Raw genomic sequence first — 15,575 nt, 5'->3', positions numbered from 1 at the left:
CTGGTACCAGGTAAAACTCCTGGAACTTTCTTCATAACACAATTGTGGATGTTCAAGGAGATGGCCACACCACCACCACCGCCTTAAGGACAACAGGAATGGGTAGCAAATGCGGAACTTGCTGATGATGCTCACATCTTAGGAATGAATTTTTAAAAAGACAATAACTCAATCTTGCCATCCAATAAACTGCAACTAAGTGCCCCATTTAAGTACATATTCAGTGGACCTGATAAGCCATTCCCACTATAGTTCAGTGGTAGATTAAGGGCTGCCCAAAACTTGTCTCATTTTGAATTAAAATTGGATCTGGGTCCTCAATATATAATAGATGTATACCTATTTATGAAGCTCCAACTGTCTGAGGGAGCAACTTTTCTGAATCAAAAGCTGAGATTTAAATCATGATGGCAGGAAAATGTTTGAGATGGAGCACTAAATGCCAAAAACAAATTTTGTATAAGTTTTGCAACAAGCTTTAATTTTATGCAGTATTCAGCAACAAAAATAAAATACCATGTACCTAGGAACACTAAAGGCAACATTTTCTTCTAGGACATGTAAACAACTAAATAATCTTTCGAAATCATTTGTTGTATTATCAATTAGGTTGTCAACCAACATTTACCACACATCAAGATACAGACCATAAATGTTGGTTGACAGTACATAAAATGTGAATTTGTTAGAACTCTCATTGAGAAATGTGACAAAGAAAATTTTTCAGCTTGAAATGGAAATATTTTCAATGATATACTTTATACTTAATTAACTGCAAATGGAAGTTTGTGATTTGGATATGTCACATTCTAAGAACCACATTTGTATTTACTCCAAGCAGTTTCTTCAGTTTGCAATATGAATTTATAGAGAGCATACACCAAGCAGAAGTTTCATGGATATCACCATTTAATCCTGTCAATGATGGAATTGCTTTGGAGAGATTGTTATGGATAATAGACCTTCTACAGGGTGTTTTCATGTAGTTCATACTTGGAAATCATGATGTAAGTGAAAATACTTTAAGTGAAGCATTGATTCCCTGAGGAATTAATGTTAAAACCAGAATTAGGTTCCATTGCTTTCCTTATCAGAGAAACAAAATCAAAACTTTATTTCTGTACCCTCTAAATTGCAACGCAGTACTTTAAATGCCTGATTTCTGTTTTGGTAAATGAAATAACAGTTAACCTAAAATAAATATAAAAGTATTAAAGAAAAATTTAGCATTCTACTAATAGTAGAGTACTAAACTAGAGTACTTTCTAAGTATTTTGCCTAGGACATTTACCCATCATTCTAAATATGAGATATAATGGAAAGAATAACAATATGCTGTGAATAATTTATCTTTCAATTTATTGAAACACTTTTTTAAAATTAAATTTTTATTTTTGTTCCTGTTATCCATAAATTCTTTCCCTAATGTCCTGGTTGAGTATTCTTGATGTGTCAAATGCCATTTGAATCTGTATTGTGTTTCCCTCTGTACAAGAAAACTCATGGTGATTGATTGACTAGACTGTAATTCTGTTGGTCAAAAGATTAAACCTACTTTCCCTACTGACATGTGGGCACAAAACAAGCACCAACTGAGAGTGTCAAATCTGAGTGATCCTCAGAGCAGCCCATGAAATCCCAAATTGGAGATCTAGATGGGAGACAAGCAGTCAAATGTTTCAGCAACAAAACCAACCCCACTGATTCTTCTAAGCCATTTAGGTAAACCAGTGAGAAGTCCGTAGTACATTAGGGGACACTTTGGCCTAGTGGTATTATTGCTGGACTGTTAATCCAGAGACTAAGGTAATGTTCCAGGGCCCCAGATTCAAATGTAATTGAATGGCAGTGAGGTGGCTGCTCTGCCCCAACCAAGCTGTGCAGCTTACAGTAAAGTAAACTGATTGTGACTAATGTTTTGGCAAATGATGGAAGTTGAATTCAATAAAAATTTGGAATTGAGAGTCTAACAATGACCATAAGCCCATTGTCAATTGTTGGAAAAACCTATCTGGTTCATTAATGTCATTTAGGGAAGGAATCTCTCATCCTTACCTGGTCTGGCCTATGCGTGACTCCAGACCTGTAGCAATGTGGTTCACTCTTAACTGTCCTCTAGGCATTTAGGGATGGGCAATAAATGCTGGCCTAGACAGTGACCTCCTCATCCGTGAATTAATTTTAAAAAGTTTAATACGTTATGGCAGCTTTTACCTAATGCGCTGGAATTAAGTTGGGCATTTCAGTATTCATGATTTCAATGATATTACTGTAGGATATTTGTAAAAACAGTGCAAAATGGCTCATCCTAGACCAATGCCAAGTACTTGTGGTGCAACACTGTGCTACTAATGTAAATACCAAAACGTTAGTCATGATCAGTTTCCTTTACTCTGAGCTGCACAGCTTGGTTGGGGCAGAGCAGCCACCTCATTGCCATTCATTTACATTCAGAATAAAGGTGCTTTTGTGAGCATGAATAAAACATTCATAGTGGGGAAGGGCGTCTGTCTGGAAAGAACATGAATGTCCCCTTAGTTATAATTTACATAGCAGCATACTGCTTACATTAACAGCATATTGAGAAAGGTTGAACACACACTGCAGGCAGGAAGCTTGGGCGTACACACCATGCAGTAATGATTTCATTAGAACAGCCTGTGATTTCTGTGTGTAGATCTTGGAGAGAAGGGGAGAGACGCACAGCAGCACGGTGCAATTTCAACTGACTGAGCCAACAGTATCAGTCAAAGCATTAGGACAGTTAGTGTTCTATAACTGATCTATGAAAAAGTTTTAAATTAGTTGGCTAAATCTTCTTATACTGTATTGTAGAGGTGTGATTGCTTTGGAAAACTCAGCTTTCATTACATACATTTGAAAGATGAAGATTTCTGCAGCTACTAAATTTGAAGAATTGATTAAAAAAGAAGAGACCAGTTGGGAGATACTCAAAAAAAAACACTATGATGTGATAAAGCGGTCTTAATATCTTAACCATTCTGTCGAGTAACAATGTGCCGGATTTCTATCTTTTTTTTGTTATAGCCATCTGGAATCTCTACTGACAATGATGCTCTCGGTCCTTTGCTTGCTGGCTGGGGTAAGTAGTAGTGCTTATTACTTCATTAGGCTGAACTTCTTTTCAATTCTATTTTGGGTTAAATTGATGAATTTTGTAGCAGTGACTGCAACTTATGCCAAACAATTGTAAACCCCCAGAAGCATTTTGTATTGTTTAATAGTTACGTAAATGTTTTGAAATTCAGTGAAGTAGTTTCCTATTCTGTTGCAGAGTACTTGGTTTCTCTGCTAAAAATGTATTTTCTGTCCTGTTTTTCATATATTTAGTAATTCAGCTACGGCAGGCAAGCCATGTGGTCATGAATTATTTAGTGAAAATTACTACTAAGAGTTCTGCTTTGCTTTTCATTTCAACGTTTTCAATTTTTTTTTGTTTTAGATGCTATTTTAATGGGAAGTGTTTATTTGGTGCATAAATTATATATACCCATATGAAGTGAAGTGCAAAAGAAAAACTAAATTGCATCTCTGCAAGAAAAATCCAAATGCTTTGTCATTCATTAAGAAGGACATGCATCAGTAGCCTTAATCCTTTATTGATATGTATTGATACTGATATATTGACACCATAGCACAATTTTCCAAAGACGTATTAATAGACAAGATATTTTGTTATTGCCTTTCCTGGTTTTTTTTGAATGTTGTGCAGTTTGGTTGGCGTTGAACATCAAGTGAATTTACTGATCCCATGCATTGTTATTTGTTGCTGCTGCTGCTTGAGGGTATTGGCAGGCAGATCAGAAGTGTTTAATGTCCAATCATATATTTTTAAAGTTTTCAATCTTGACTCCTGAAAGTTTCAGCTAGCTGATGCAGTTTGGAGATGATTGTCATTTTGATAGGGACAGCCTTTTGGAATTTACTTGGGAACTTCTCAAACCCTGTGACAACAGAAATGAGATGTGATCTTGGACTAAGAGAATCTTCCAAGTCAGCATGGAGAATATTTGTAAATGGATGTTTATTTTAATGATCTATGAGGCATACTACAATTCAAGGCAACTGCTAGTTTATTAGTATGACATAATGCGATGAACCACTTAGGACTTGGGCTCTTCCTAAAGCACATACTCCAAGAATATAAATTTCCTCATGCCCGCTCCCGTACTTTTTAAATTCCTTACAAAATAGGAGCACTTGGCCCTCCCAGCTTAGTAGGGACCTTGCTTTGATTTTCTTTCTAACATTGCTGTCTTTTTCAGTATAAAAGAGCAAAAGAATCATATTATTGTCTCCTGAATGACATGCAAACTTTATAAGTAGCTCCTTGTTGATAATGGACAAAACAAGTCAATTGCCTTACCTTCATTTGTCTCTAAAGCAGTGACTTCTCATTTTGTGATTGGGAATTTTCTAGTCCATAATAGTGCTGCTTTTGTGAATTGGCAACAGGTGATATGATTTAAGTAGGGTACACTGCCAAGTATCGTTGTATTTTTCTTTCAATTTTCCCGTAAAATATGGGACATCTTAGCTCTGATACATCCAGCAGTTCAGCTGTAAGCTGACAGCGATTAGCCTAAACAAACCTAAGCACTTTTATAGGATTTCAGTACTTCCACCTTTTTACAAAAATCTTCATATATATAGTTTTGAGGAAGAATGAATGATTACAGCAACTTTTATGATGACTGCAAAGTTCATAGATGTTTGTATCTTTCAGTAGTCATTTTTCTAATTTACATTTGGAGTTGATTTGCTTTAATTAAAAGCATGAGGGTTTATAAATATTGAATACATTTTAACTTCATTGAACAATAGATCATTGAGATGGATGACAGAATTTTATTAGTGAGTGGGCTGAACCATATATCAATTTAACTTGGTTGTTTTTCTCAAAGCCAAATACGTGTGTTCCACGACGCTAGAAAATCACAAAGTGGATGGCAGGACAGTTCTCTTGCTTGCAGCAAAAGAAAAGCAATAATTCAGTCATTTGCTGGGCTTAGTGGAAGTTATTGAACTTCTCATGATTTTTCTTATGATCCTCAAAGTAGTCATTTGGCTTTCTATCTGATAAATTCCCCATTTCCTCATTATGATAAAGAACAGTTTTATTTAAAGGAAACTATTGGATCTTCAGGTGGTACAGGAGACATAAGTATCAGCTGTGAATTATCTATAATGGCAGGAGAAATGCATTTTTTGAGACTTTTAAACATTGATTTGCCTCATGCATTTCTTCCTTCAAACCCTATTGCCTGAGTCAATCCTTCGGAAGATAAGAATTTCAGAAGCACAGCCTCAAATAGTTAAGCTTTAAACCTCACTGACTCTAAGCACCTGTGCTTCAGTGAAACAGCTGGCAAGAGGTTCAATTTTTCACACTGTGAGGCCGACAGGTTTTATTTCCTCTGAGGTGGGGTATAAAACTTGTAAGCCAACTGTGACAATTTTTGTGATAATGGACAATGTTGAACATTGGCTTGTACTGGGACTTCAACTCATGGCTCTTAATATCGCTAATAGCATGTGACAGTCTTTACTGCTGCTTTACTGTCCCCTTCCCAGATAAAGTAAAAATTGCCTGTTGACTTGCCACTTGATTAGACTTTCTGATGTTGCACTGTATTCCCCAGACTATTTAGCATTGTTTGTAATTGTATAATTGGAAATGAATACAGAAGGAGAGAATCCACTGAGTGACTTTTTTTTTAATATTTGTACTACCAGATTAATAAAATGTCTGATCTTTGCCTTTCAACAGAAAAGCGGCAAGATAATGGACGAGTCTATTTTGTTAATCATAATACACGGACAACTCAGTGGGAGGACCCGAGAACCCAAGGGTAAGCATAGCTAACATTTTAAAGTTTTGAAATAAGTGGACTTGATAATGAGATATCTCATTCTGGGGAAATCTGTTTCAATGGTATTTCATTTTCAAGAATTTTATTTCCACTGCAGCGAAGCATCCTGTCAGTCTGGCTATATCTACTTAAAACTTATATAAAATATAATATATATCAGTTGTTAAGATTTGCAGCATTTTATCTGATTGTACATTTGTAAATATATGAGCAGCATGCTAAACATTTTGATCGCAGTCACATTGAGAACAAATATTTTCTGGCATAATTAAATCATACTGTGAATTTGTCTTTTCTTTTCTCACTTTTTTGAGTTTTTCAATTTTTCCTATTTTTGAGGTAAAGTCATATTTATTTCAATTTTTCTCAGACTTTCACTCAGCCATATTTAATTTTGCAGTCTAGAATTGACGCAAAATATAAAAGAGGTTTAGTAGTTCATTGCATAAGAGTTCACCTGTGAATGCATTTTGATCTTTAAATTTGTTCAGTTCATGTTTATACTCTGTAGCTTTACTGATTCTGTACCTGCAACCAATGTTGTATAGAGTTAGTGCCAAGTACTTTAGGGCATGGAGCAAAAGAAACCAAATGGATAATCTTCACCAGGCTGAACCTGAGCACCTCCTGGCACATGGCTACAAGCAGCACTAAGCGTTTCTGAGAAACTGGTTACGTGTCCCATCTCTGACAGCCATAGAATGTGTGTGCACTGAGAGAGACTAATGAACAACAGAGTAACAGATATTAAAAATAAAATGTAAATTCTCATCCTATACCTTCTCTGAATATGCAAGGAACCTGGATTAATTGGAACCATTGCTAACTCAATAGATAATTGGACACATTTTTAACAAACATGCAGTTATAAATATTATTTATGAAATCAACTCGTCTACTTTACTAAGTCATGCAAAATGCATACATAAGTATTTTTTGCATTTTATTGTTAATCTGTGTCACTTCTGTTCCAATATACCACCGCTAATCTTCATAACATATAATGTTCATAACATACTTAATTTAGCATATGCTACATGTTTCTAATTATTTGCAGTAAATTCTGTGGGAATGAAATGGAGAATTTAATTGGCTGCTACACTGAATCTTGCGTTACTGCATCAGGAGAGTTTAGTTCGGTTCAGATCTGAATTATAGTTGACCACTCGTTTCTGGTTAAAATGGAAACTTTAGTATGTAACTGTAACATATATCAAAGACAAAAGTATAGAATATCCAAGTTAATCCTGAAAGAAGACAGGTTAACCATCCTTTGAGAATGTAGTAATAGAGATAGTAATCTGTGTTACACACATAGTCATGAATCCACTAATATATGTTTTTGGATTTTAGTGCATTTTAAGAACTATGAATAAACAACTTGAGTCTACATTTAGATTTACCACTGAATAAAAAGAAATAGTTTTGTGCTGCTTTAACATCATTGGTATATCTCAAAACTTCTTCACAGGCAGTAGACTAGTTTTGAAATTGAGGCACTGTTATACTCCATTTATAAATTTAATTTATTTCTTACAGTGGTTTCCTAAATGTAACATCACAAAGTGTTAACGTTAGTAAAAGTTTAACTTTCAGTTTAGTTGATGCAATCTATTTAACCATAGCACACATTTAAAAACTGAGTTCTCAAGGAATTTTATTTTGCCCCCAATGATAGTAACACTCATAAGCTTCTTACCTAAAGACCAGGGGATCAAGTATTGTGGATTTTTTTTGTTCTTTCATGTGACTGTTGCTGACCAGTTCAGCATTTGTTGCCCATCCCTAGCTGCCCTTGATTGGTTTTCTACACCATTTAAAGGGCAATTAAGAGACAACTACATTGCCGTGGTAACAAGCTGGTCACAATTGGCATCAGGAACCTGGTTTAGAAATAGATTTGGCCAGGATTTCTATCCTGACTGCTATCCTGTAGCGTTTCCTGGAAGTGCCTTATACAGCAGGTAGGAATGTGCCATTTTTGAATGGTTAAATCATGTGTCAGTTTTATGAATGAAGGCCAGAATTACTTACGGACCTATATGCAATCAGGGAGTCAATGCTTAGATCAGAAAGAGAGATATGAGGGCAATTGATGAGAAAAATGGTAATGCCAACACTGTATCAGGACATTAGTCTTAATAAATTGCTGTTTTTGTTTGCTAAACTAATATTGTCTCATCAAAAATGTTTGTTCTGTGATCACATAAGCGATTGCAAATCTAGTCACCAGCACTGTTTAGTTAATTATGTCAGTTATGTTGTATTAGTCATGACACTTGCTTTATTGTTCATCCATGACATTTTGTTTTATTAACCAAAGCACTACTAACTTTGCATAGAATTTTGCATAACTTAGAATCATAGAATCTCTACAGTGTGGTAGCAGGCCATTTGGCCCATTGAGTCCACACCACCCCTTCGAAGAGCATTCCACCCAAACCTATCCCTCCTACCCTATTCCTGTAACCCTGCATTTTCCATGGCTAATCCACCTAGTCAGCACTCTATGGGCAATTTAGCATGAACAATCCACCTAACCTGCAAATCTTTGGACTGTGGCAGGAAACTGGAGCACCCAGAGGAAACCCATGCAGACACAGGGAGAATGTTAAAACTCCACACAGACAGTTGCTCAAGGCTGGAATCGAACCCGGGTCTCTGGTGCTGTGAGTCAGCAGTACTAACAATGTCCCCCCCTCTTCTAATATAACTTCTAATATAGTTTACGCTGAGCTGACAGTTTTAATGAATGGATTGAATATCATGGTCAGTAACACAGTGATCGTGCTAATTGTTGATGTTGATTAAATCTGTACATGAACTTGCTGATCTCAGTGGCAGAAATTTCAATCACCTTTTAAGGTGGATTTCCTCCCAGCATTGACTGCATAGAAAATGACAGGTGACCGTGGTGCGTGGCTTACTCAATGCATCTCAAAAATAAAATGCTGCAGTAAAAAGACATTAGAAAGTTAGGTCCAGTAAATACGATTAAATTTTTGCATAGTTAAAAATTTAGACATTTTTGGAAATGTAAATATCTTGGATTGGATTTTGTGGTCAGTGGTGATGCAAGAGCACTTGCTTCTGACTAACGAAGTAAGTCTTGCTGTGAGGTGGAGTGAACTCTGTGGAAAGAATTTCAGCTGTGTGCAAAAGTAATGTAACTTATTGTAAAATCCTTATAGACCATTTATGATGTAGAGCAGCCAGTCATATTGTAGGATTTTCACATATGCCCAACTAAGAAACAAAAAGCACTGAAATAGAGTCTGTTATTTTTTTTTTAATTGAGAAAATTCAAGATTTGGCATAAATACAGGGTGAAGGTAGAACCTAAAGTATTCTAAAAACAAAACTTATCAAAAATTAGATGTTAGCTTAAAATATATTTTTATTTCAATAATAAAGACACTGCATGATTATTGCATTTATGTTTCTGTTCTGTTTATTAAATTTTATCAAACACAGCCCCGCTAAAAGCCCAGTAATCTCTGATTAAACAAGGTGTAACTTTTGCGGGAATTTCAAATGGTGACACAAGGTTGGGGAAGTGATCTCTAAGTACAATGATGACAGAATCTAGGGATATTGGGGCTCCGCTCAGGGATTCTGAGTGACAAATTGCAACTGCTGCAGTCAGTTTCCAAGGGGTAATGGGAGTGAATAATGACAGGCTTTTACCAAACTTCTTCACACCCCACAAAATTCACCCCACTTTTCAAAACTAAATTTTCAATATTTTTAACAAGGAATAAATTTTTGACAAATCTTGATCAGAATATGCATACTACGAAGCGCTCTTTTAAAAAAATCTAATAAACTATTTGAAAAGTAATGGATTTTATTCTTTAATAAGATTATTAAACTTTTAAAATGTTTAGTCTTTAAAGAAAAATGAATCCATATTAACCTTTATAAGATCCTTTTGTGCTTGAGTCTCGTTAAATATTGTGAATTGAGAGATGGATCCTTTTGACTGGAATTAACAAATGTAAAATGTAACATTTTGCTTTATTTTTTCCTGTATTTTTCCATCCGTTATTGCCCTTTGAGCGGTTTGCTAGATTGTTTCAGAGGACAGTTGAGAGTCAACCACATTGTTGTGGGCTGGCATCACATGTAGGTGATCAGATAAGGATAGCAGATTACCCAGTCTTCAACAAAGAACATTTGTAAGCCAGATTGGTTTTTGCTACAAATCATGATTGCTTTATGATCACCATTACCAAGACTAGCTATTGATGCCAAATTTAATGAATTAAATTGCAAATCCATCTACCACTGTGGAATTTAAACCATGATTCCAGATCATTAGCCTGGGCTTCTGGATTACTAGTCTAGTGATATTACCACCACATCACCAAACCCCCCACTTCCCCAATTAATTTGTAACTTGTAACATACATTTGCACTGTTTCTATACTTGCCATTTGACATAGTGGCCTTGGGTATGGCAATGGTCAACCCGATACAGCTGTCTCATTTGAGTGTGACGGTGTGCGTTCACTCTTGTAGTTGTGAAACCACCCAACATCCAGTCGCAGCAAATGCTGAAGACATCATCATTACTGTCACCGCAAAATCTGACCTGTTGCCTTTGGCAATGTTGTAAGTTCAGCAGAACAGGTTCTTCCTACAAGCATCTTGGTCCTTTGAAATTTATATTTCGCCTAAGAATATTGCATTCACTCTTCGACGTTCCAAACTATTCATGCATTGTATCCCAAAATTTTGTTTCTTGAAATAAATCGAAACAGTCTTTTATTGTTGTTGAATGAATCAATATATTCCGTTTCTGCTAGCTCCCTAGGGAACTGTTGCAACGATTAACCTGTTGCTCACTAAAATAGTGTTTCCTCAGATTTGTTTTGAATTTACTCTTCTTAAAATGTTCCTCAGAAAGAAAGGAAAGAATCAACCCAAGTTCACACACACTCTGGTGTCTATTTATTCAGTAGTGTTTGCTGAAAAATGCACATAAATTAATAGTAATTGAGGATAGCATTGAGCTTTCCTGACAGTTTATCTAATTATGGAAACATAGGTGTTGGTAAGCTGTCTGGATTTACAGGAGTGGTCAGTGGAGCAAGGTGCGAATTTCTGCTATGATCCAGCATGAATCATTGCCTTCCAGAGGAAGCTGGAGAAACGTTGGAAGCAAAATTAATTGGCATTTGGTTGGAATCAGCGTAACACTTAACTACTAGCAAGAAGGGCCTAGTGTTTGAGTGCTGAGTTTGACAAGCAAATTTGGGTTTTTTGAGAAATCAACTTTTCAGGTATTATCTCTGGCAATTAGTTGGCAAGTTATATTGCTGTTAGAAGAAAAAATAAAGCAGGGAAATTTAAGCAACAGGTCTACAATGGATACAAAATAGCACTTAGATTTACTGTGAAGAAGTCCATGGCTCAGATGATCTCCATCCCAATTTCTCATATTGAAGGGGAAGAGTATGAAGGCAACAACTCAGTTTAAGAAAAGGGGGTGTTTCAAAATGTCAAAATGGAGCTTGTGAATTAGTACAGGAATGCAGTTTCAGAGTCCAGGGGACCATAGACTGAGGCAAGGGCAATGATTGACCAGAGCTGAGTAGTTATTGAGATAGTCTGTGATAGAGTGGGCTTAGAGGGACAAATTGGCACAGTAAAGGAATTAAGGGCTATGGTGGGTAAGTGGAGCTGAGTCCATGAAGAGATTAGCCATGATCTTATTGAATGGCAGAGCAGGCTTGAGGGGCCAGATGGCCTACTCCTGCTCCTATTTCTTATGTTCTTACAACAAAAAGAAAAACTACTGTCAAAATTGTAATTTCTTAATTTTAATTATTCTGCTGACAATATCTCAAAAAGGTTGAACTCATCAAAGTAAGTCATTGTACAAAAGGGCTCACTTTCCTGTTCAATGACTGTTCAGTATTTGTGTGCGTCAGTTTAAGGTTTAAATTTGACAACCAGCCAAGTGGTGGCCAATTGGCTGTGATTACCAACAAAAAAAACATGATTATCTCAATTTGCCTGTCAGAGATCAACAGAAACAGCAACAGCGGTTATGACAGCATTGCAGAAGTATTTTATAGTCATTACGACTCATTTATAAATGCCCAATCAACATTTTTGCTTAACTAAATTGAGAATGGCATTTGAACTTCCCAGGATTTTTTCCTAGCATGTTCACTATAAAGCTAAATAAAATCCATCTTCTTGTTCGTAGTTAAACGTCTAATGTAACTTCTGTGAAACTGCTGTTGCTTAAAGAAGAGTTTGCTATTATTATCCAGAGAAAATATTTAACGGTCTGGATTTTAAGCTTCCACACTGATGGGTTTGAAGTTGGGGTCACGTAAAATCCAGTGGTTGGCCTTTGCATTACCTGGTCCCAACCTGTCTGAGCTTTCTAGAGTGCAAAGGGAAAGAGAAAGAAGACGGGAGTCAGGTGATCTCCTGTCTGACTATGCTTGAGCCTACTGGGGTCTAGAAGTACTAAATTAATTGTATTTTACTCATGAGATGATGCCATACAATATGGGTAGTGTGGCAAATTCAGCAACATGGGCTGGTGTTGAGAAATAGAGGGCAGAAGAGAGCTTCTTTGGCCCGTGTCTTTGTTTACCATACAGTTAAGCCCATTTCTGGATGTGAGATTTCCTTATCATGCTAGTATTATCCTTTATAATTCTTTCCCTTTTACCTTCATATCTTTGATCTTTTGATCTGCTGATTTTTGGGGCTTTTCAAATAAATTATTATCATGGGCCTTGTAAAATACGGTCCAGTGTTAATCGGTGCCTAATTGAGTTGCAAGATCTTGAAGCCTTTCAATAGCTTACTCTCTCATAGCGTCACAAAAACCATCACAATTTGTTATTGTACATCATCCTGGTTTTCTTTAATGGTTGTCAGGCCGGAAACAACAATTTTATGCTATCCTGCTAAAGTTGAAAACCATTTTCTAAATAGTCTTGAGATATTTTTTGTTACCATAGGCAGCAAATTCATTGGAGCTGCCTATGCCTAGTGTTTAAACACGATTATGCAATTGCAAGATATGGATTAAGTTCATTCTTAATATGAAATTCTTATGAAGTACTTTTTCTAATTATAATTAGAATCTATTACAGCATCGTGGATCCTGATTTATATGCTGTAAAGATAATGTCAGCAGTTCATCTTAATATCTGTGTTTCAGAATTACAGCTACTTAGTCACATCATGGTTAGTTCTGGCTTACCAGGGTAAACTTATTGTTTCCTTTGTGATAGGATCTTAACTGTACTTTGAATTTTCCAGGATTCAGCTTATATGGACTTACATTAGCACAGTTCTAGAGTTTGCCGAATTAAAAATAAAATGTCTATCTTATGGAACACATTGTCTGTGTCACAGACGGATGATTTCTGATGATTGAGGATCCAGTGATGCTAAACCCTTTAAATTTTCCTTTCTCACCTGACCATATTATACAACCTGCTGACTGCAGTATGGTCGTTTCATTATTGTGGTTAAATGTCTCTCATGGTAGGCATTATGAATGGCTTACTCTTGCTCACCAGTCATCCCCTTCAGATCACATTATGGGGATCTTATTTCAAGTGGTAGTAGGAACTGCAGATGCTGGAGAATCTGAGATAACAAGGTGTAGAGCTGGATGAACACAGCAGGCCAAGCAGCATCAGAGGAGCAGGAAGGCTGATGTTTCGGGCCTAGACCCTTCTTCAGAAAGTGAGAAAGTATCTCAAGTGGGACAGGATGCCAAAAGTAGGCTCAAAGACCTGTAGATAGATAAACAGTCTGTGTGAATTCAAATTAACCACAACACTTTGATAAGAGTTGTCAAAGGAAGTAACAAGCAGGAAATGTCGATCTCACTTTGTACCAAAAGGCATAATGTGCATTTTCATATTCCTGTTGGAAAAGACAAACTCACGTATTGCGTTGCAGTGGATTTTACCATTTGTATTGGAAATGAAAGAAGAATAGAAAATGGTTCTATTTTGGACACTTGTGTCAAGTACATTAAGTACTGTCAAGTTTAGCATGATTACATGCAAACGAAAGTTCCCATTGCCCTGCCTTGACTTTGCATCACAGGAAGCACCCTGTATTGTATCAGCATAATGATTGCATTTCTGCACCAACTGTGCTGTGACCTGCGTCAGACTAGTAATTGGGTATAGACTACAGCATGAAAATTTGTCCCAGTGGCAACTTGCTTGAAACTACCAAATATTTCAAGTCATGGTGGAAGCACAGTATGCTAACTCATTGCCAAATTCATCATTCTGTTTATAATGTTTTGTATTAATTCATGTATTTTCAACTGTCTTTCTGTACTCTTTCCATTTTCAAACTTGAAATATAGTAATTGCGTGTTGCAAATTTACTCCCAAGATTGTTCCACTGATGTCTTCAACTAGTCAATGCTGTCAGAAATGATTTCATTCCACTTTATTTTTCCATTGGAGTTTCAACAACCTTTTGGAGATTACAGATTTTATAAGCTGAAGGCTGTCCAGTGTCTAAGAGCTTTTGTTGAGTGACACATGCAAATAAAGTCTCAGTTATGATCTCCAGTGTTTGCTGCATTGGCTGATCTCATTTGGGATGGTCATAGAAGACTAAGTGTTTAGCGGAAAAGTTTGCAATTCTATTTCTACCCAGCAATTCCTGCTGGAAATGTGAATATTGGGTGAGAACAGAATTGGCCTCAACTCCCTCTGCAATTGTGTAACATGCTGGCGTTAATTGTTAAAGATTTTGGACAAGGTAACTCAAGCTGCATTGCACCTATGGAATCATACCCAGCAATATACTGCTGAGAGAAGTTGCTTTTTCATAATTAAAATAATTTTAACCTTAAATTATATTACAAAGCAATATCCTTAAGTGGAATAAAATTAGCCAGCAAACTGCAGTTTAATCAGTCTATTGTTGAAGTTAATGTGGTACAATTCCAAAAGAAGCTTTGGCACATTCTCTCTAAGATTACCGTCATACATTTTAAAAAATCTGATTTTTGAAATCATATGAGTTTGCAACTCTTCTTACTCATTAACTTGGCAAAGCCTAAAGGCTGTATCACTTATCATAACATGACTAATCATCATTTTCAGGATTGTTTCAATGATTTGAATAGATTCAGTTTCAAGTCGGACATAATTCTATTTTACTGGAAGCCTGATCAGAAAGAGAAATTGTAGGCCTTGGTGCTTATCCTGTTTCTAGTTTGCCCTCCCTCCCTACTCTCAAACAAACCTTCCTTCTCAACCATGCAATGAACTGTGAGGCAGGAGAAAGATGACGTTGGCACCAACTGAGGTACATGTTGGTGACATTTACCAGAAACATGAAATTAGGGTTGTGCATGGAATATTTGGGGATGGGGGAGAACAGAATAGCATCTTACATTGTAATTACTTTGAGTGCCTTTTCTCATGCATGCAGGGGCAGAAAGAGTTCAATGTTACTGTCCCAAAGCTTAACCTTCTGAAGATCGTATTAGAAGCCCAGTGCATGATGTGAATGGCTGTCTGTTTTCAGACAAATGTTCAGATATTCTAAGGATAGTGCGCATCCCTAGTTTCCGCACAATATTTACAAAACCAGGGCCCTCTCCAGCAGTGAGGGGTCAGGAAATGTTCTCTTTCAGAAATGCTTTTTGCAGAGAAAATCTGTGCG

General features: G+C 36.4%; 2 protein-coding genes across 3 annotated transcripts in view; one reads left to right on the top strand and one right to left on the bottom strand.

Moving 5' to 3' along the window:
• dhx38 (DEAH (Asp-Glu-Ala-His) box polypeptide 38) overlaps nucleotides 1–15,575 on the bottom strand; it is a 210,461-nt gene that overhangs the window by 113,868 nt on the left and 81,018 nt on the right. The window lies entirely within an intron of this gene.
• Nucleotides 1–15,575, top strand: part of wwp2 (WW domain containing E3 ubiquitin protein ligase 2) — a 129,596-nt gene that overhangs the window by 75,200 nt on the left and 38,821 nt on the right. For both annotated transcript variants that reach the window (XR_007263762.1, XM_048605723.1), the window contains exons 7-8: nucleotides 3,049–3,103; nucleotides 5,792–5,873. Coding sequence is in view for 1 of the 2 variants with exons in the window: in XM_048605723.1 (XP_048461680.1) it covers nucleotides 3,049–3,103; nucleotides 5,792–5,873 (137 nt within the window). In the remaining variant the exon portion in view is untranslated. The remainder of the gene's footprint in view (nucleotides 1–3,048; nucleotides 3,104–5,791; nucleotides 5,874–15,575) is intronic.

Source organism: Rhincodon typus, chromosome 15 (assembly GCF_021869965.1).
Source record: "Rhincodon typus isolate 14 chromosome 15, sRhiTyp1.1, whole genome shotgun sequence".
Taxonomy (NCBI): Eukaryota; Metazoa; Chordata; class Chondrichthyes; order Orectolobiformes; family Rhincodontidae; genus Rhincodon; species Rhincodon typus.
This window is presented reverse-complemented; position numbering and strand designations above follow the sequence as displayed.